Source organism: Ruditapes philippinarum, unplaced genomic scaffold, assembly GCF_026571515.1.
Source record: "Ruditapes philippinarum isolate M1 unplaced genomic scaffold, ASM2657151v2 ctg4198_1_1_1_1, whole genome shotgun sequence".
NCBI lineage: Eukaryota > Metazoa > Mollusca > Bivalvia > Venerida > Veneridae > Ruditapes > Ruditapes philippinarum.
Window position 1 is genome coordinate 49,098 of NW_026865869.1, and position 23,453 is coordinate 72,550.

At 33.4% G+C, this 23,453-nt stretch overlaps 2 protein-coding genes across 2 annotated transcripts; both read left to right on the plus strand.

The window, feature by feature from the left end:
- The first annotated feature begins 3,148 nt into the window (after positions 1-3,148).
- On the plus strand, positions 3,149-10,202 carry LOC132730597 (uncharacterized). Its single transcript, XM_060716555.1, has 10 exons — positions 3,149-3,209; positions 3,775-3,999; positions 4,252-4,416; positions 4,737-4,754; positions 4,933-5,086; positions 5,888-6,002; positions 6,536-6,622; positions 8,802-8,963; positions 9,200-9,479; positions 9,970-10,202. Exons 1-10 carry the CDS (start codon positions 3,149-3,151, stop codon positions 9,972-9,974), a joined length of 1,272 nt encoding a protein of 423 aa, XP_060572538.1. The 3' UTR covers positions 9,975-10,202.
- A 4,481-nt stretch (positions 10,203-14,683) lies between these two features.
- LOC132730600 (uncharacterized) lies at positions 14,684-23,391 on the plus strand (the record flags this gene model as incomplete). The annotated part of the gene is made up of 7 exons (XM_060716556.1): positions 14,684-14,769; positions 18,455-18,767; positions 19,255-19,401; positions 20,300-20,524; positions 20,898-21,167; positions 22,873-22,987; positions 23,247-23,391. Coding segments are annotated over exons 1-7 (1,301 nt in total), but the record flags the coding sequence as incomplete, so codon positions are not given.
- Positions 23,392-23,453: the final 62 nt, after the last annotated feature.

A 23,453-nucleotide genomic window follows, 5' to 3' on the forward strand; every position in this document is an offset into this window, starting at 1 on the left:
TATGAACCGGATACATATAGATATATGAAAAAACACGATAAAGCAGCAACAGCATCAACAACAGCAATTAAGGGAACAACAACTCGAAACAACAGACTTTCCGCCGCTCTTATTATAGTCGGTTGAATTGGAGTCACGCTTTATGATGCAGTTTGTTCAAGTAAATATCTCATAGATTCAAGGTCATTGTCACTAATTATTGATCATCAAACCCAACACGGAGAAATCTTTAGTGGTAAAACAATATCTACTATCACCTATTTTTTATTATACATGTTTTTTTTCCTGCGTAACGTGATGCAGAATTCTTAAAGACGCCGTCAAATTTTGACGTTTATTTCACATTGTTGTAATAAATTTCAGTTAAATTACTCAAAATAAAAATCCAAATCTATATCGAACAATGATTTGAAAACATAATGACTAATTGATCGAATTTTATTACGCCGGAAGTGATGAAGCGAACTCAAAGCTTCCGTAGATAAATTTTCAACAAATTTTATTAAGAGCATAGTCGTTGCAAACGTGAAAATTCCAAAAATCTATTTTTAGATGCGTGCCAGGGTATTTTTGCCATTTCTGTCTTTTTTCTTCAGACCTACGCAGCGGTGTTCTTATGATATATATACATGTAGGGCCTATGACATTTTCGACATGCAAAGTCACGTGATGTGAAATAAATTTCTTCCGGTTTCTACATTTATTCTTATCAGCGATCTTGTATCATTAGTCACCAATCCTTATGAATGACACTTTTTTAACGTTACATTATTTAAATACAATACAATACTGAATGCAAGGTTATATTTGTAATTTTATCAGCAAACAAGAAACTGTTTCACAAATTGTTTACCCTTGTTTTGCCCGGAACCATTTAATCAGTCTAAATTTTGTCAGATGTCGCATGATTCAGTTAAAAAGGTGACTAATGATAATTAACTGATTTACCTTGATAAGTTATCGGCAGCTAGGATTGAAGCAAAAATAAATTATACCAATTTACTTAAAAGACGTCTTAAACATTAATCGCAAGACTTCCTGTTTGGAGCCACCTCTCCCCCTCCATATGTGCGGAACAATGTTTTCATATAAAACTTACATAAACTACAAAATATTTATTATCCTGAAACTCCTTACAAAAAGTATAAAAGATAAAGAAAATTGATACAATATTATTCAAGACATAATGAATAATGTTCTGATTACTTTGTAAAATTCAACGTTTTTTGTGTGTCTTATTTAGACCGTTTGGATAAGTTAAACAATAACAAACATGACAAACAACATTTTTCTTCAATTTTTTTAATTATTTCGAATTCTTTTCTGATACTGTTGTAAGAGGCAATGTACAAATGTATATCAGATGTTAAATTATCATAAAGAAAATAATTTATTTATTTCAAATGAAAGGGAATGGCCAGACAGTACCATTCCTCAATTTTCAAGCGTTGTCGCCCTCATACATTATGTTTTTAAGTATATTATACACAAGAAACAAGGCAGTAAACATTAAGTAGAAGTTTAAATGAAGTCTTTGTTTTTTTACAATATTTGAATGCTGATTGCTTTGAAAAAAAATCATTGGCCTATCTTAGCTGAACGTAAACGCATTTGTACGCCAGAATATTCATCACATGTTGTTTTGACCATGTACATTTACAATGATATCCTTCATCTGTCTGCCATGTTTCACAGATTAAATTCGTTTAATAATCTTTTGTTGCATGCTTTAATCGTCTGCTTGCTCCATTTTGAAACCTACAATTAATTATTCCCATGTAATAACTTCCTTTACTTTTTGACTATTCAACCAAAAGATATTTAAGACGCAAAAAGCACTCGATTGGGTGCGAACAACTCAATTTTCTGGGTGTTTTAGTCACTCTGGTGAGTGATGCCCCACGAATCGCCTTTCGTGGTGAACCTCGCAAAAAAGAGGTTGAATCGAGAAAACAAAATGGCGGCCATTTTATTTTTTTTAGGAAAAAAAACCCCCACGTGACCAGATTTTATACCGTTAAAAGTACTGTTACCCATGTAACAGTACAAATTTCTAAGTCACAGGGTAACTTGCTATAGTGGCCTAAGGGAAATTAACATTACAATAAATGTGATGGGTAATAATAAACACTATACAGTCGCAACAATATCACCAATCACTATTATATGACTATCGAAATATTGCTGCTCCTTTAACTTCGAAAGACCTCGCTGATTATTCCTTATTAGAGCCCATCCGGAGACAGACGGTATAGCCGGTATGTGGTTATTGCTCGCAGATGATGCTATTCGGCCAAACGAATTCTTACTTTCCTGCCATTGAAGCAAATAAAAAAATCTTCCAGTTGCAAAAAGACCTCTCGCATGCTTGTTTTTAAAGAATCACACTCGTTATTATAAGACTTGATGATATAGTTTACTTATGAACCTTATCATATATTTAGATATACAATCTAAGGTGTTCAAAGGGAACATTAGTTCTGATGTGAATCTCTCAAACAATAAAGAAGTTTTTTTTAAACAATGTGGATAAAATTAAGGAAGATACATCGGAAGTTAAAAGTAAATCCCACATTAATCACAAGCTAGAGATGTTCCATCCTCGTGCGAGGCGTAAGTTAATGGTAATCTGCCTCTCACCGCTGATACAGATTTGTATCGGTAACTTGCTGTAAAAACTGTTATTAATGGAAAGCAAGCGAAGTGGATCGGCCGACGAAATGTGAAAAAACAAACCTGACTGTTAAAATCAGCATAAAACAGGAAAACCAACAAACAAAAGTTCGTGCAATGTACGGTTCATGCGCATATTTATCAAAGCACGAATGTGTTTATTACTTATTGATAAAAGCTACCTACAAACCTTATCACGAACTTAGGTCTACAATTTTATCTCATGTTTTTATTTCAAAATGCCTATATGTAGCTTTCACCAGGAAGTCTGCTTAACATTTTTATCAGATGGGGTTCTCCCGTAATTGATAAATACTAGTCAAAAACATATAAAAGGAATGCATGCACTGGTCCAACAGGCATAGCTTTGAAGATTTTGTTCTGAACCTACACTGGTAATGAATAAAGAATTTCTTTAAAGAAAACTATTAACATTTAGAGCAAAGAACAAGCAGCATATGTTTTTACGATACAAATGGTGCTTTTAAAACATTCAGCAATGTTGCAGTTTGGGATGGCGATGGTACTTATATTTGGTAAGCATAATTTTGTACAATATACAATTTTATGTAACAAAACATTAAAACAACCAGTTAATTGATAAAACAAATCGTTGATGTTTTTTTTCAAAGAAATATATTTACATAATTACGATTTTGTTGATTAATTATGACATGTATCATTGTATCATTTATCTCTCTCCATGTTGCAATTTCTCCAATAAACCCGAGTCTGCAATTTTAACTTTTAAACTTTACTCTTATTGTTCTCAAATTATCTCGTCTTTTCCGCATTTTTAAAAGTTCACATTTGGCAAAAAATCTTTTCACTTTCAGACATGTTGTCATTTCAATTTGTTTTAAATTTAGAGCTTACACATCAACAAACACTTTCTATATTTTCAAGCAGGGCAACTAGACAACACATTTGACTCGTTTACATCAATAGCATGACACGCTGAACAATTGTGAACGTAATATTGTATAATAGAACTGAAAATAGGAAACTTTTTATGTTAAGTTATTTTTGCTTGAGTAAATAGCGATAGCAATAAAGCAATATAATAAGTATTTAGCTTAAAAGCCTAGATATTGTTCATAGGTTTCTTCGAATATTCTTGTAGCGACCAGGTTCATGAGCTAACCGATGTCAGAAGAAGAGGGCCTTCGTATGTAATTAAATCGTCTTCCGAGCCTGCTATATCCGACTCTACACTTGCGTCTGGATGGTACGTTGCTAAGGACAGTGCTCGATTCTACACGCTTGTTAATGGAACGGCACCTGCATTCGCACATTGTGGAACTGTTAATCCGATATATATCAAAGGTAATGCATCACTGGCAACATCATACAATTTTAATCTTCCGTTGTTTTTAATTTATTTTAATAGAATCAAATTAACAAGATATGAAGCATAGAGGAATTTTCTGATGCATTTCACGACAATAGATAATCAAATGTACAGTTGCAAATCGATTTTTAATACAAAAAGCTAGACATAAGTAAAGTGATCTCTTTTCACGTGACATATAAATGTAATTACCGAAATGATGAGCAATCCTACTTTTTCAAATGTAGATACGGTTGGAAAGCTTGAGCAGGGTAAAGAATATCCACTTACCGCATGCTTGGTTAATTTTGATAATAGCTGTGAAGAGAGTTATAAAATAAAAATTCGCAAATGCGGACAGGAAATTCAGTACTATCTACTTCCAACAGATGGGACGAGTGCTTACTGTTTTGGTATGAAACTATTTGTAAATACTTGATGAATGAACTTTTTATAACACTAAATAAAGCATCTTAGATTTGAAGCACATTCTATTTTACAAAATCAACTTTCTTTGTAATTATTATACCAAAAGATTGCTATTTGTTTAATAATCAAAAAGGAAATTGTGTCACAATTTTGAAATTTATAATTGTTTATTGTAAAATATAGATATATGAACTATTTACATATTTCACGCTATTTATGCTAAATACAATAAATTTTGTTTGCAAGTAATCTTATATAAAATAAATGCTATATTAATTTCTTTCAATATTCTATCTTTTTACAGAACCGACGTCTTTGGCTGGTGAGTAAATATTTACTTTTATCGTAACATGTAAAAGGTAGACAAATTTATGCTTCAACCTCATCATTTACATATTTAAAATCATAATCGTTCCAGCGCTGGTTATTTGACTATAGTTACAGTACTGTAAAGTGGTAATTGATACACATAAATTGTTTGAAAATACCATTTATTTCAGTTGAGGCACCCGCACCTAACTACAAAATTCCCGATAACATCCTAGTAAGTGTAGCATTGATGTACAGACGTACAAAGCTAAGTTCTGAACCGGAACTTGACTTCAAATGTAATTTTGCATCGGCAAGCACTCTATATTACTATGAAGTCAGCTGGTAATAGTTTAAGCTTTACATTTTTTTATTGTATAAGAAATATAAATAAACGATTATAATAGATGTTTACAAACTTAAACAATGCTTTCCGAATGGTAAACAATGGCTAATGATAGACTAAGTATTCAAATGCATGATTATTGTGTAAGTTTGGTCGTTTTTATAAACGTAAATACCCCTTGTGGTTTAAGTGTTGAGGCATCAGCATTGCAGTCACCGTTTATCCTTGCGTGATCGTTAGAGGCCATAAATGGGTTGGATAAATTTATCAATTTTTGGAGTATGTGATCCAGCAGGTGAGATGGTTTTGACTGTTGGTGTAGCTTTAAGCTTGGAAGCCGAGGTTAGCTATAATGATCATCTTTCATGTTTCGCCATACAACCTAAATCGCAGTAATAGCCACCACACACACGCATGCACACGCGCGATGGCGCGCACACACATACACGAAATTAACCGAAATAATATCGTTAAATATCACAAATATCTCTCTTGCATTCATAATACAAAGGTCGGGATAAGTATTCTACCTGATGGTTCGGCAATGTGATTCCTTGGCACAATCTACAAAAAAACAAAACAAATGTTATTCAAAAAGACAGTGATCAGTCTATTGTATTTAATCCAGATACCGATTAAAATGTTAGACAGACCTAGTGTCATTTTGATTAATGTTACAGGGTAGTCTCAAAAGAATAATTAACTTTTAACATTTTCATATTTGTTTTCAAGACATCATGTATTTAATCAGTTATCGTAATAATTAATGACATTTAATAATACCTTAGCATTCTTTTAAGGGTTATTAATGGGCGAATCGAGAAGACATTTTCACCAGTGAAAATACATGGTGTAGATGGTACAAACCTTAATGAGACGTCTATTCGCAGCTTGGGATTCAAATTTGGAATATCAGTAAGTATTATATGCAAAACGACATGCATGGAAGTAGAAAAAAAATGTTTCTATACATCGATGCAATCATGAACTATGGTTACTTTTTGACTATATGATCGATATTAAAAGAAACCGTGTTTTTTTTTCAAAAATAATAAATAGCACATGAAAATTATGTAAGAAACTAACAGAAATTGACAACTTTGTAGTAAAATTCAAAAGCTACAGAAATTAATTACAAGGTCAGCTTTCGTGAACATTTGTTCGTTTTTGGCTTCATAAAATTATACTGTTCCGAAGGGTAAATTATTTATTTCATACAAAATGCGGTTCTAATCTATTTGATTACACTTGTACGGTAGATCACTTTTAAGAAACTATTTAGTGTTTTCAGTGCTTACAGATGAATACCAATTTTTTCAACGACTTTCTTTTTTTCCACTTTTTTGTGTTTCGACAAAGGATTTTTACATTAAAGCCATGTATTACACTGACTTAAAACGAATAACGATAAAAATGTCTTCTGTTTATTTTCTTTCATTTGTTGCCAGATTCAATGCGCGGTAAGAATATCAAGTACGGTTACGGGGAACCAGACAAACCCACAAATGAGTGATAAATTCTATGCTGGTATAAAGGTTAGTTTTCACGATAATTTAAACGATGTATCATAGTGTATTACAGCAACCATAAGTTATATTAGTCAATGATTAAAATGAACTGTAACGAAATTATTTAGAACAAAATAAATTGTTCTACTTGTAGGTGTAGTTTAAACTTAGATTTGTTTAAAAACTTAATTGTAGTTTTAAAACTCTTTTACGACTATTTTAGCAAACCTTATTTCTATGGAGATGTGGTTTACAAACTTCGTAGGATCATGGGTCATAGTATTTTTCTGCCGTCTTCACTTAAATTATCAAACGGTTTATTAAAAATGTTATGACACAATTATTTTAAGGCATACGCATGCTTGGTGTTCAACCCTTTTACAGTTGGACGCTTCGCTTTTCTCCTTTAATTACATCTGACGGACTAAGTGGGAGACTCTATGATGGACAGTTCTTAAAGCCCTTTGGGACTGAATTGTCTTAATGTTCGCCTTCTATCTTGCTTCGTAGGTGATTTTCTTGTTGTTCTGCCTTTCTTTAAGGCATCGAGTACTTTGGTAATGGTCAATTGGCTGTACCTTTTTCTACATATCTACACAATCTTTTATGTGTTTAATTTATTTCGTCTAATGTAAACATGACCATTGTTAGAATTTCACTTGGCGGGGATTAATTTCATTTACACTTTTGTGTCATTCAGGAACATATTGAGACTAAGAGTGAGGTTTGGCACGCCTAAAACCGGTTTAAACTCCCCAGTGGTTTAATTACAACTGACCGTTCCAAGGTGGTACTCCTCTGTGTTCCTTTACGTGTTTTTCATGTCTGTATTGTTATTTTTTTTAATGTTTACATGTTTTGTGATGTCTGCCTTGTTGGATTGTGGTTTACGGTAGGTATTTTCTCACTCCCCCTTCCCATTTTTTACCCCACTCCCCTTTTCACCCTTACAGCCCTTATTCCCATATGGGCCCGTTTTATTTTATATTTTTTCACACATTACATGTCCCTCTCCTTTCGCCGCCCCTATGTCCACTCCAGGTTTTTGTTGGGTGCCCTACTGGGGTGTGTCGGGGGCTGCGTCCTGTGAACGTTGCCTTTGCCTTGTTGATCTTTGTTCTTGTTTTTTTAGCTTCAGATCCCAAAACTTTCACACAATTAATGTGGTGGGTTGGCTTATGATCCACTTTTATTTCTATCTCTAGTTGTCACAACTGTTTTTATTTGTGAAACATAAACCGGTTAACAAAGATTTTACAGTGCTTTATATTTTTCCTTTTTCATTATAGCTGTTTGCAGCAAATTAAAGATAAAACATTTATATGTAGTTTGTTGATTTTGGATTATCCATTATCCTTTTATGTCTATTTGCAATATTTGATATGTGATTCTTTTTTCAATACTGCCAATAATGCATATTACAAAATTTATACAGTCAAACTTAAAACAAGTTAAAGGGAAGACATCTAAATAAGTACTGTAACATTTAAGATGCCCTTCTGAAGAGACATCAATATAAATATGCTTATAATGTAATTAAAAAACAACAACAGTTTTTCCTTATCTGTAAGAAATTATTATGTCATTGTTTTGAAGAAACATCATTATCAACATGCTTATAATTCAATTTCTATGTTTACAAAATATTTCTTTTTCCTATCTACAAGAAATTATTATGTCATTGTTATGCATGTATTGCTAACATTTCTATATGTACCGGAAACTTAGAAAAAAAAAACATATGCTATTTAACCAGTTTTATGGGCGAGTATCTTTTGTAAAGATACTTCTTGTTTTCAATGATTGAAGTATCCATTTAAAGTTAATCTGTTTTGACATTGATATATTTCATCTTTTCTCGATGTTTTATTATTAATGTTTATTTTGCATCCTTACAATTATGTGAAAGAAACTCGGATAACAATAAATAATGAGATTATATGTTTAAAATTGTTTTCGTTATCAAAAGAGTTCTGTTGAAGAATATGTGATTTCAATATTGCAAGAGTTTTGAACACTGATACCCTGACATTTCAATAAATAATATAAAAAAAAATGAAGTGAATGATAGATCACAAAAAGTAAAGTGATAACATGAAAGTATAGAAGCTGCAACACAATTTTCACAAAGTACAAGTATTTCTTCTTTCAGTCTTTTTAAATCCTATTATTGTGATTTATCTTATCCCGTTTTATATGATTTAAGATCCTTACACCACAACTAACTTTGTCAAGCGGGTCATCAAGCTATATCACAATGCAACCAACTATTCCTCTTGGATGCCGAAGGCCATTCGTCTTACCGTCCGGAATACAGGAACCATGTGAGCTTGACATTGAAATGTTTGATCCGAATTCTAAATATACGGTAATAATTTTATGCATTTTATAAATTCTAGAAATAATTTCGTTGAAATTAGAATAACCATAACACACTTTTGTCCGATTGGTCCAACAAAATAGGCGCAAGTACTTGCTTTTTATTAATAAATAAGATATTTTTTTCAATTTTATTTTGTTTTCGTAAACAATATTACTATGATTGTTTTTCATTTTTTTTAAAAAGGTTGTACAATGTACAAAATCTATGTATGTCCTTTCCAGTGCCAGGAAACAGCTGTGGTTTCCTTAGATAACCAGAAACTGTGCGGAAGTAGAATAACTGGGTGGCTGAAGGAAACATCACACACCTGCATGCACCAACACGATGTTAACTACTGTAGTTACAACAGAATGTTGCAAAGACTCACATCTTACCGAATGGACATTTCAGTGTCAAATGATAGACTTCAATATCCCAAAGACAAGACTTTCACCGTACAGTTAAAAACTGCAAATATTGCTCCACACATTTTGGAAAAACGCCAGTCTAGACCATGTAACGGTATGATTTATTGCATTCATTGTTTTATCGAGACCAGTAAACACAACAAAATCTGTTGATCAGAAATTTCATTTGTTCACGTTCATATGCTTTCTTCTTATCATTATTTTACTGATTGTTTACGGAGTAATGAGCAATTTCAAAGTTTATATAACACAATTATAATATATAATATATTTTGATAGTCTTTATGTTTGCAATTATTTAGCGTTCTCGACACAAAAAACAAAAAGGCACATATTAACCCTATCCAGTTTTACTATTTTGAATGCGCAATTCGCTAACAGTAACTTTCACCTGCTTCCATTTAAAATTGATATTCATATATGTATTGTTTTCTTCATAAGAAACAAATGCACATGTCATAAGGTACATACATATGTTTCTGTAACGTTACAAAAACTAGATTATATATTCATATACTTGTCACAAAAACTAGCATTTCTTTCAATCTTATATTAAAATCATACCAAATGTATTTTTCTTTAAGATTAAGTATAACGGAGGAAGTGAAAACCTTGAATGGAGAGAAAAGGAATGTTCGGTTATAAATGATCCTTTATTAAATACATTTGATGGTCCAGGGTCCTATATTGCACCATTTGCGCATTATCTGATGTATAAAGACAAGATACACCTGGCGGAAGTACAAATAAAAATTCAAAATTGTGATGCTGACTTTAGCACGATTTCATCATGCACATGTGCAGCTGCAATTCAAGCGGGGGGGGGGGGGGGGGGGGGTGATGTGTTTGTGGTCGATGTATGCCACGCAGTTAAACGAGCATCATTTGTCCATTGTCGTGGAAATGTACTGAATGTAAGAGAGATAGACAGCAACACTTATCAGGTCTGTCATTATTTTTTAAATTATTTGTTTGTTTGGTTTTAATTATTGCAAAAAAATTAAATAAGTAGCAGTGTAACGAAGTGAAATGATCCCCATAGAACCCCCATGTAATATTATTATAAAAAAGAATATTGATGCCTGTCTGTCTCGTAATCCACAGATCATGGTTCAGAACATTACTAGACTCACGACTATGTTTTTTTCCAATAAAATAGATAAATACAGAATCCCTAAAGAAAGCCCAACACGGCAAAATTGAAAATGTTGCAGACTCGGTTTGATTGAGCCTGTTCATGGACGGTACTGGAAAGTGCAAGTTACCGTCCACGCCCCCTAGCACCGGCTTAAGCAGAATTCAACATTTAACATGACCTGGTAAAATTTAGAATTTGAAACATCCGCAGATGTGTTCATATGGCGGTTATCATGGAACCTTCAATGTGACACGTTAGTGCCATTCCATGAAAAGTGGCATATGGTCCCCAAGTAAAAAAATGCGTGTGCCCTAAACGAGAAAACAATGGGCCGAACTAAATAAAATTGAATTTTGAAAGGGGATCTGAGGTTATGAAGCCTGCGTATCACAGATATGACGTCAAAAGGACAAATTTAAAAAGCAGGCTACATATCCTAAGGGTGATTCAACAGTATTCAAGTGAGGAATACTGGAACCACCCAACTAGAAAATGCCGAAAGTTGAAACTAAAAATACCACAAGCACAACAATAATGTCGTGCTGAACGATCTTTAAGGATCGAAAATATAACATCATTGATTAAATGTACGGGAAGACTTTTTACAGCCGCCACACGGCACAAATAACACGGATGTGATCATAAAATAGATAAATACAGAATCCCTAAAGAAAGCGCAACACGGCAAAATTGAAAATGTTGCAGGCTCGGTTTGATTGAGCCTGTTCATGGACGGTACTGGAAAGTGCAAGTTACCGTCCACGCCCCCTAGCACCGGCTTAAGCAGAATTCAACATTTAACATGACCTGGTAAAATTTAGAATTTGAAACATCCGCAGATGTGTTCATATGGCGATTATCATGGAACCTTCAATGTGACACGTTAGTGCCATTCCATGAAAAGCGGCATATGGTCCCCTAGTAAAAAAATGCGTGTGCCCTAAACGAGAAAACAATGGGCGGAACTAAATAAAATGGAATTTTGAAAGGGGATCTGAGGTTATGAAGCCTGCATATCACAGATACAGGCCACATATCCTAAGGGTGATTCAACAGTATTCAAGTGAGGAATACTGGAACCACCCAACTAGAAAATGCCGAAAAGTTGAAACTAAAAATACCACAAGCACAACAATAATGTTTAAGTTAGTTCGAGGAAAGGACCCTAGAAAGGCACAAATAAGCTTCAAGCTTTAAATTTATATATAGATATGTTTCAAATAAGTTGCGTAATGACCGTGGAGTCAGAACTCTTCAATGAAAATGACTACCAATCATTAAAAAAATTGACTCCCCAGGCATAATTATATGACCCCTTTGCACGACATAGAGTGGCCAGAAAAAGAGCACTCTGAGTATATAGCACGTAGTAGCATCAGCAAAAGATCTAACTCATACGTAGAAGTACAAAACATATATTGCACCAGTTACTATTGTCCAAATTTATGGTGAACATGTAGCACTAAATATGTTGTAATTTTCTCTCCTGAAATTTAAAGCCTTGCTTAGATCCCATTTAGTGTATTTCCAATAAACAAAATCTTGTATTTTATATAATGATGAATATAATGAGAATTTGAAATAAATACAGAATACTTATCACGAACACATGAGCAGTGAATACCACTAGACAAAATGACATTGCGGATTAATTACAATAATAAAATCTGACGGCTATAAGATATTGTCCCGTACTTCATCACAGTGTTTTCATATTTTACTTTGGAATCATTGTTTAGTGCTAGGGTACGTGAAAGATGTGAAGATATGTCTTATGAACTGACCCGATCAAACAATAAAAACAACAACAATAGAATTTTAAAGAAAATAAGCCTCTGTGATGTAAATTTTACTGTTAAGTGTAGGACGTAGGTAGATGGTAAGGTCAAGGTCAAATAGTCAGAGAATGAAGACTTATGTTGCAACAAAAACAACAGCTTCCAGTTCCAGTTCTTTTTGAGATTGAATATTTCTTCAGAATGAGTCATTATTTACTAGGAAACAGTTAATTTTGTGACTGGGCCGTATTACTCTGGGCTGGGGGGCACTTTATTTAGTTATATCGGCTTAATACTAGCGTTACTATAAGATTTCTAGTCCTTAGGATGATTGATGCCAAACGATTATCATTAAATCAGTTACATTGTAACATTTTCTTTGTTTCGTACATTAGATCTAATTGTTCAAATATGATCAGAAACAAAAACAAGAGGGCCATGATGGCCCTGAGGTCGCTCACCTGTATAAAGGCACCCGGAGCGGGGCCAGTTTAAACCCCCAGGGCTTTTATTTGAACAAACTTGGAAGACACCCATTAGAAGATGTTTCACGATGCTAAGTTTTTACTACACACATATAATGAAATACAACGATCTACCCTCCCTCTTGAACAAACTTGGTAGACACCCATAAGAAGATGTTTCATGCTAAACATCTAGGCTCTAGCTCATTGGGATTTTTTAAAAGACGTTTTTTAATCAAACCGAGTCTGCAATTCTTACGTTATTTTGTTGCGATTGGTGCTTCCGAGGGATCACTTTGTTTCCAGATTTTTGTACTTCACAACAGCAGGGGTCAAGTGCTGTGTGGCAGCTGTAAAATGTTGCCCCGTACTTCACTTCAGTGTTGTTATATTTTTCTGGTCCGTCGGGATCATTGATGCCAGCACTATTAAGTGTTGAGAATTGAGTACCGCTCAAGCCGGTGCTAGGGGGCGTGAGGGATGTTGCACTTATTCATTATCCCTCATGTTCAGACTCAATCAAACCGGGTCTGTAATTCTTACGTAATTTTGTTGCGATTGATGCTTTCGAGGGATCACTTTGTTTCCAGATTTTTAAGTTTTTACTATACACATATAGTTAAAACCAATGACACCTTTGGGGCGGGGCCAATTTTGACCCCATGGCTTTTTTTGAACAAACTTTGTAGACAATTAGTAGAAGATATTGTTTCATGCTTAATATCTAAACTATAGCTATTTGGTTTTTTCAAAGAAGATTTTTAAGTTTTTGCTATACAAATATAAGGAAAATCAATAACACCCGGGGCAATTTTGACTCCAGGGCTTTTATTTGAACAAACTTTGTAGACACTCACTAGAAGATGTTTCATGCTTAATATCTAAACTCCAGCTATTTGGGTTTTTTCAAAGAAGATTTTTTAAGTTTTTGCTATATACATATAAGAAAAATCAATGACACCCTTGGGGCGGGGCCAATTTTGACCCCAGGGCTTTTATTTGAACAAACTTGGTAGACACTCATTAGAAGATGTTTCATGCTAAATATCTTAGCTCTAGCTCTTTGGGTTCTTAAAAAGATTTTTTTTAAAGTTTTTACTATATGCATATAGGGAAAATCAAAGACCCCCAGGGGCGGGGCCAATTTTGACCCAAGGGCTTTTATTTGAACAAACTTGGTAGACACTCACTAGAAGATGTTTCATGCTTAATATCTAAACTCTAGCTATTTGGGTTTTTCAAAGAACATATTTTAAGTTTTTACTATATACATATAGGGAAAATCAAAGACCCCCTGGGGCGGGACCAATTTTGACCCCAGGGCTTTTATTTGAACAAACTTGGTAGACACTCATTAGAAGATGTTTCATGCCAACTATCTAAGCTCTAGCTCGTAGGGTTTTTTAAAAGAAGATATTTAAAGTTTTTTCTTTCGGTTGCCATGGCAACCAGAGTTCTGCATGGAATTAATTTTTAAAGGTGATCACCAAAGGAACATTCCTGTGAAGTTTGGATGAAATTGGCTTAGTGGTTTATGAGCAGATGTCATTTAAAGTAAAAGTTTACGGACGGACGACGGACGGACGGACGACGGACGGACGGACGCCGGACGAAAAGCGTTCACAAAAGCTCACGCTGTCACTTTGTGACAGGTGAGCTAAAAACGGTTACAAATATGAAATATGTTGCAGCTTTTCAGTGCGTTTCCTTACATCATTGTTTATAACTATCTGCGAATTATGTATTTACCTTTGTGCGACTTTCATATCTATTTTTACGTCAGAAATGAATACATTGAACAATTATTGTCTTTGTGACTTTAAGATTTACCTCCCAACTGGGACACGGATAAAAAATTTATGGGGGACTTTTGGAAAAAACATCAATTTTCTAAAGCTATGCTATCCTTCCCCCCTTGATGTCAAGAACGTTAAAAGGCTGTGGGAAAAACCTAAACGGACTATATGACGAAAATATAAACAAAGAATATCTTAAGAAATGGGAGTAAGTATTGATCACGGTATTGAGAAGCAGGATATTTCTCGTTAGCCCAATTTATTTTTGAACCAATAAGTACCTTCTTAAACAAGTTTTTTTTTGTTTTAAAGAACTTTCATAAATTTTTCAAACAAAGTGATGTCGGAATTCTTTGTCACATTTAGTAATAATTTTTCAAGAAATAATTTTGATAATTTAATTCAGAATTGAAATTATATTCAAGCTCTTCGAAGGTTTTACATATATCATGGAAAAACTGTTGGCTCTTTTAACAATGCCAAGGGGGCATCAGACGGGGCATAGTCGTTAGAAGTAAAATAAATAATTATTTTTATGAATAATAAAAAGTAAATGCCAATTAAATTTGTGTTAGTGTCATTGAGGCCTAAACGATATATGTTCACATGAATATTCAAAGATTTACATGAAGTAAGCTATAAAGTTTGAAAATGTGTACAATCAATATTATGCTTGCTTCATGTTTTATGTCTATACAACGATGCCATTCAATACATTATTATAAACGTAGAATTATAAAAGCAGAGTTTAGAATAATGTGTCAATCAAAGGTAAGAATGTTTTCGACAAAATTTGTAAATATACCGGTAGTAATATTTAAGTTATATGAAAGCTAAAAACACTAAAATGCAAGAACACAAAATGTCAGCTAACACCCGATCATTAAAATATAGCATGAAAAGAAATATCCCAATAGTTCTACCTTTGACCACAATCATGCAATACTGAAGTAACGGATAGATATAAGAATAAGATGCATTAATGTTTAAGTAGCAGACAAACCTCTCCCACACGAAGTTCATTTATTAAGGATCATCTCCTGTGGGTAAACAAAGATTATAGACATTCTCTGAAACATCAAGTGCTTCTGAGAAAGTGCGGTTAACTCCTCCTCCTCTGCTAAAACATCCCCTGACCTAAAACACTAGTACATTGTACTTACAATCGAGGGAATTGAATAACACAAACTGAATATATATTGAGGCCATTTTAAACTTATGCAAACAGGATTCGATTGATATTTCAACACAAATTTATTTCCATTATTGAGAAACATTTACAGCCAAATTGTTTACCCAGTCTGTTTTAACCTTTGAGCTTTCATTGTTACGATACCAAAAGAAGTTCTTAGTAAACAAACACGTAAATGTATCTTATCAATAATACAAGTGACAAAGGTAAAATATATGTTGATGCTCTGTCATATGAAATATGATAAACAAGATCAACAAGGAAAGGCGGCGTTCAATGAACGCAACCCCCACATGACCAAGCAACAAGAACCAATGGCAAGGAGCCCAGGGGGACCCCAAACAAAAACAGGACAGGGCAAAGACAGAGCACGGACAGGTTAATCATTAAATGATAATTAATTTGTAACTGATTAGGAATTCAAAGAAAATAAAATAGGCCCACAAAGGGGAAGGGGACAGGAGACCGGGGGAGGGGGTGGGGAGTAATCAAAGAAATAAAAACTAGAGGCAATGGGGAAGATACTTACCGTAGACGAGAAAACAACAAGGGACACAAGCAAAAGTGTCACCAAAACAGTATGAAACAACATAAGACATACATCTGAGGAACACAGTGGGGCGCCGCCTTGGAACGGTCAGCAGCATAATAATGACTGCTGGGGAGTTTAAACCGGTTAATGGTGCACCAAACCTCGCTCTTAGCCCCACCATGTTCCTATAAACGAGACAGTGTAAATAAAATGAATCCCCGCCAAGTGAAATTCTAACAGTTGTCATGGTTACAAAAGGTTAAATAAGTAAAACATAAAAAATGATCATGTAGAAACATATAAAAGTAAAACCCAATGACCATAAACAAAAGTACTCAATGTCCTAAAGGAAGACAGAGCAACAAGAAAATCACCTACAAGGGCCCGACGAAGCAAGGCAGAAAGACGAACATTAAGACAATTCAGTCCCAAAGGGCTTTACGAACTATCCATCATAGAGTCTCCCACTTGGTCCGTCAGATGCAATCAAAAGAGGAAAGCGTAGTGTCCAACTGTAAAAGGGTTGAACACTAAACATGCAGTATGTCTTAAAATAGTAGGGTCATAACCTCTTTTAATAAAACGTTTAATGATTTTAGTAAAAAACAGCAGAAAAATTACCATGACCCAAAATCTTACGAAGTTTGTAAAATCACATCGCCATAAAAAAACCAGGCTGGCTAATCCCTTGTCGCAGAAGAGTTTTTTAAACCACTATTGAATTTTGGAAATTAAATCAAAGTTACGAATTGTAAAATTTAGTAAAATATTTCCGTAATTTATGATAGCGGTAGCCCTGTTTTAGAAGCTTGCTGGTAATAAAAATATTCCGCTCGTTGAAATCCTTTACCGTTTTTGCTACAAGCTCTAGCGAATCTAATTAACTGGGAAACATAAACCCGTAAGATGTTGCATGGGGTACGTCTCCATCTAAATGTGGATAATTAACTATTCAAAAGTCAAAGTCATCTCTTTTATCATAGATTTTCGTGTGAAATAGAATTGTTGTTGATAGTAATATGAAGATCCAAAAATGATGTACTTAAATTGAAGAGTTCGTTTTATTAAGTTGTAGTTCATGCGGATAAATGTCAGACACCATTTGATCAAAATAAGGATTATCTAAATTAAAAATATCATCAAGGTATCTGGAAGTATTATTAAATGCGACTATAACATCTTGTTGTTTATCTTCAGAGAGACTCAACATAAAGTCTCTTTCATAGCAGTACAAAAACAAATCGGCGACCAGGGGTGCACAATTTAGTACCCATAGGAATTCCTATTAGATCTGTTTAAATAGGGTATTACCAAGCCTGACATAAAATGTTGTCTAAAAGAAAAGAGAGTGCTCTACAAACTTCGTCACAGGTCCACATAGTATAATATTTTACAATACCGTTAGTAAAAAAAGCTTTGTTAGAATTACATGCTAGAAAGGTAACTCGTATTATAAAAAGGTCACTGCGAATTTTATGTATTACTGCAAATGTAACTTCTGCTTAGATGACCTGTCGTTGTCCAGCAAACTACAGACCAAAGGGACACAATGTTGTTCGTTATTATCAAGCAATTGCCTACCAGGATACTATATATACCCTGCTAAACGGTTTTCCAGGGGGAAAGAAGCCATTTGTGACCAAACATGTAATACTGATAAATAACCTCGTTAAAGCAAGGCTTTTGATAAAGTCGCTCTTTTGAAAATCTTATTTTTTACAAAAACCCACAAAAACATTGTTTTGGCTTCTTCTCACTTAAACACATTATTTTTGCTTTTTATATTTTTTAATTTGGACTTAATTGCAAACCTTTTTTTTATCGAAAATAAGGGTCGGTCCTCTTTTTATTCTTAAGCCACAGTGATTGTGCCTCACTCATTGTTCATGTTTTAAAGCAAACATTAGTTTAGTTATGTAAAATATATTCATCTGCCTAAAATGTAAATAAAGATGTGTTTAATTATGTAGTTTAAACAGTAATAATGTTCATATTATTAAAATCTATATAAAGTATTGTACCTTTTTTAAAGCCTTGTTTGGACAAGATAATGGCCTCTCATGATTGTCTCTCCAAATTACAAGTTATTGTGATCAGCACGACTCGTGGTACATCCATGTAATATTTGGTGTGTTTTTTAAATTACATTTTGCCCAAAAATATTTGCAGGTTACAACAGAGTTTGTTTAACACAGTGCGTTACAATTTACCGACATCTTGGACGTACGATCATAACGTTTGCATATGTCCTAGGGCTGTTCCAAGCGCAAATTCTCAAACATTAACTCAAGGCCATAAAGATTCCAGGGCAATATGTTTCTCTCAGCAGTATGCAACGTGTACAGAACATATTGAACTTCAAGGAGAAACGAAAACTTGCACGATAAGAAACAAGAGATCTGTTGAGCGCCATAGAAGAAATAATGAAAGGCTGTTTGCTCTCTCGTCATTAAATGATAATTTGCGTAGCCGAATTCGCAAGGTATATATGGTTATATATATAAGTCACATTTCTTTTTAAAGAAAAAAAGGTATCTAATGCCTGATTAGAGTTACATAGACAATGCAATATGCTTATGAAATAATTAAAATTAAATTCTGTAAATGTCTGGAAAAAGGTGATCTCTCGGAAGCATTAAAACAACAAAATTACATGAAAATTGCAGACTCGGTTTGATTGAATCTGTATCCTTCTGTAGTAATAAAGGAAAAAACATCATTATGCACGCACTGTTAAACGTGTACTAAAAGATAAAACAGCGAAATGAAATTTTGCTTTGGCGAAAGCGGTCCTGAAGACTGTGCATCACAGTCAGTTGTCTGAAAAAGACAAACATCGGGCAACATGTCACATGAATAGGTTAAAAGAAGTAATACCAATTGACACAACACAAAAATAAATGGTGTAATTAGTGCATGACAAATATCTACTTATTATTTTATATTTAACATAGTTAAATGTTTTACAGAGTACTACCAATACTCACATGTCTGAAGAGCAAGCTTACAAAGAGTGCCTCGATGTATTCAGATCAAAGCCGACATACAACATGATAAATGATTTACCTGACATAGCTTTGAACCAATCATTATCTGCATGTGTCAATGATATGATGGTTTGTTGGTTTATCAATTAAATGTTTATCCCATAACCTACTGGAACTAGAAGTGATTAACCTTTGTCATCAGTACAGAACATAGCAAACCTACACATTTATACATTCAAGCAAAGTTCTATAATGATGTTAGCGTTTTGTTTTATTTTAATACTGAACTCCCTTAAACTTTGACGGAACTGTTCCAAATTAAAAGCTGAATTAATCCATTCAACACACGTAGCAGGTTAATGGATATGAAAAGTATTTTACAGTCATTTATATAGATGCACGTCATGTATTTTATTATGAATCTACTGCTAACTGTACTCAAGAAATCTTACTATTTATGCTGATATGACTGCAAACATTTAAATCTTTACATGTTGTTCTATAATTATGTGTTCTATTATCACTTCTTTAAAGAAATTTGTGATTTGTCATATAGCAATTGAATGCTTAAAAGGAAACTAGTTAATCGTTACAACATAAATATATTTTTATATTTTGAATAGGTTAGGTGGGGTTTTTCTGGAAAGGGAAAATTTATAACATTTTTGGGTTAAGTGTTGTTACCCAAGAGATGCTCGGAACGGCAAAAGTTCAAAAGAAAAAAAAGCCCCGGCGTCTTTCGTGCATTTAAGAGTGTCACATGTCCGTCGCAATGTAATGGTAATGGAAAATGTATCAATGGTATGTTGTGCAATTTTGAAGTAAGATCACCTTGATACTTATAATAGTGCCATTTGTATAAAATTTAAAAAATGATGATAATTTTTCTGCTGTATTTGATTTTTTCTTAATTATTTTAGGAATGCCTAGTATATATAAATAGGACAATAAAACATATTGAACAGAATGAATTTGTTTGACACTTTCAGTTGTTACAGAGACAATAAATATGAAGTTTTGTTTTAAGAGTCGACAAAGTAGCGGCTATATTCATGTTTCAGGAACGTGTGTATGCAAAGACGATTACGTCGGGGCTTCTTGTTTTGTAAAGAAATCAACACCTCTAGAATTTACCGATATAGAAGGTGGTGGTGAATGCGATCTTGCCGACGGAGACGATTGTCACGAATGTCTTCAGTTTCACACGGATAACCTACTGAAAGGATTCAAGTGCAGAATTGATATAAATGATGTATGTTGTACATTTTTGAATCATCTCTGTCCATTTGAACGCGTTCCTGTTCGAACCCATCGATAGAATCAATTAACTTTTCAATGCAATCATGTTGAAAGGAGATTGCTGTAGTTTGGTTTAGACATTATAATAATAAATGAACTTTGTTCACCATGAACAAAACGAGTTGTTTTACTTTTGTTAAGTTAGAAAGTCCAAAATGACAAAATTGAAAATGTTAGAGGCTCGGTTTGATTGAGTTTGTTCACGTTAAATCATACTTTTAATAAAAGTTATAGTGATTTGTTTTATAATTACATGTATTTGAATTATAAGTTAAAATTTATTGTTTTATTTGGATGTTGATTTTACGGGTATTTAATTTGTACAGGTTGATGTAAACGGAACAGTGGTCAATTCTGATAACCTCGAGCGTAACGGAGAGTATGAAAGTGTATTCGACGGATATTGCTGTCCTTCGGCTGCAGAGAAACGACGAAAGAAAAGGGATGTCACATCTCATGGGTTTACTGTAAGATACTCTGTATCTATAAGCAACGATGGAATACACTTTGGCCCAAGTAGGAATGTTGATGTCTTCGATTCCACTTGTCAGTCATTCGTCGTGATGCCAACAGGCGATCTCCTTTTTAGTTTGAAGGTTGGGATTATCATCATTTTTGTTACATAGAAAATTGCTCTGAATCAAAGGAAGACTAAATAACTAGGAAGAAAAGAAGCTAGTATTGATCCCTTTAAAGACATTATTCACGTGATTACAGTGATCTGGAAGAAGATGGAATATCAAATTCCTGATTGCCTTAAAATTATTTTCTTATGACTAATGACTCTCACAGACCTGGGGATGATTACATTGATCAGTAATTGATTTAATTACAATTACTTTCAGATTTTATTGTAATTGATTACAATTGATTACTCAGACTTGCCTCTGTAATCAATTAAATTACAATTACTTTAAAAAAGTAATTGATTGATAATTGATTACATTCATTTTTTTTTTAATTTATTATTTTTATTATAGTCTGTATTATACATTATAAACATTATATACACAAAGGATTTCCAGCTCATCAACAGTCATCAATTTAACACAATTTTAGTTACTGTCACATCACTTTATCATATTTTAGCATTGCACTTTAGCATCATAAGTTCATGAAACCTTCTGTCAGTCAGACTGCATCTATCAGAATGGAAATTTTTTTCACGCAACACTAAACAAACGCTCTACAGGGGCCGATGATGCAGGAATAGTCTTCGATCAGTCTTCTTGGTGTAGGTTTCATAAAGAACTCTCTGCAACAGAAATTTTGAAAAGTGTCAATTGTACAGTATGCTGTATACAGGTGTTTAAACAGGTGTGAAACAATACATTTTTGAATGGGAATTCATTTACAAAGAAATTATCAATTTTTTTACAAACACTTAAATGATACAACAGTATCCATTATAATATAAACACATTGTCTATCACCTTAGAAAATAACTGTTGCATATAATTAAAATATGGTAATATGCATCTGACATTAAACTCTAGAATATACAAAAGTAAAGAAGTTATCTACATTGTTTTGAAAACTATTTTACAAACATGGTTAAACCAAAGTATGTGAAACAAATTTAACATACCTTTATGTTGGTAATAAATTTGAATTGACTTAGTGTTTCCATTTATCTTGCTAGGGCACAATTTGCACTGTGCTGTCACATTTCCAGGTGTCTCTTTAGAAAAAATTCAAAGACATTCAATAAATCTAATGATTTGACATTTTGATTAGAATACCCAGCGTCCAAACAATGTCCATCTTTCAGTTAGAATTTTGGTACAAATGTATGGATTAAACTTATTTCTCATTGTGAGTGATGTCTTAAAAACATCTCACTTGATTTTTTCTAACCTTTATGGGCAATCACTGTTTATTATGACAATTACTATTATTTACTTCAAATTTGGATATCAATAGAGAACATTCTTTCTATTCAATAAAAATGTTGCTCTTGTGTATCAAAATCAATCAATTTAAACACTACAATTTGTGATTAAAGAGTCTAAGTTGAACTGTAACATGTGAAATAAATCATTTACATGTAAATTGCAAAAGTTTCATGTAAAATCTGAAAGTAATCAACATCAATCAAATTGTAATCATAATTACAGACTGAATTTAAGCTGTAATTGATTAATTACAATTAATGTAATCAATTTTGAGCAAGATAATCAATTACATGATGATTACAGTGTAATCATGTAATCAATTAAAAAAATGATGATTACGATTAATGATTACCCCAGGTCTGGACTCTCAGTAAATCGATTACCATTGAACTCTATTTGTTTTCAGGCAGACACATGTTATATTGGTAACCAATGCTACAGGGATGGCGACCGAAGTCTTGTAAGTCCCAGCCTCATTTGCTGTCCAACAGTTACAAGCTACCAGTGGACAAATCGGCAAGGTAACTTTATCGTTCGTATGTCTCGATCTCTCCCTCCTTTAATTGATGTCCATATAATAAAGATGTAACTACGTCGAATCAAAAGCAACCGAGAGCCGAAAGCAAGTAATATTGCGACAGTTCGCTAATAATTAACCAATTTATTCAAAGTACCAATTATGGTGATATTATCCAGGTGCAGTGATATTACTTTTAATAAGTGTATATACATATATGTACGTATGTATATCCTTCAAATTATATTTTTGCACGATATTAGAATGTGATACGCAACACAGTAATTCGGAAAACAGCAGGGATAGTAGTAATGTTGAAGTTGTCATCGTTTCTGTATCAGTGACGGGAATATTGATAGTTGCCTGTGTAGTGGTGTTTGCCATTTGGACCTACAAAAATAAAAAGAGGTTTGTTTAGATATATTTTTTTCTTAATCTTTAGTTTTTTTTATGGGCGTTATTATTTTCCC

Bases quoted from the DNA above. Each gene is read 5' to 3' on its own strand.
- LOC132730597 (XM_060716555.1), top strand. From the start codon at position 3,149: ATGGTGCTTTTAAAACATTCAGCAATGTTGCAGTTTGGGATGGCGATG. The intron at 6,623-8,801 runs GTTAGTTTTCAC...ATATGATTTAAG, and splicing joins AATTCTATGCTGGTATAAAG to ATCCTTACACCACAACTAAC. The intron at 8,964-9,199 runs GTAATAATTTTA...TGTCCTTTCCAG, and splicing joins ATCCGAATTCTAAATATACG to TGCCAGGAAACAGCTGTGGT.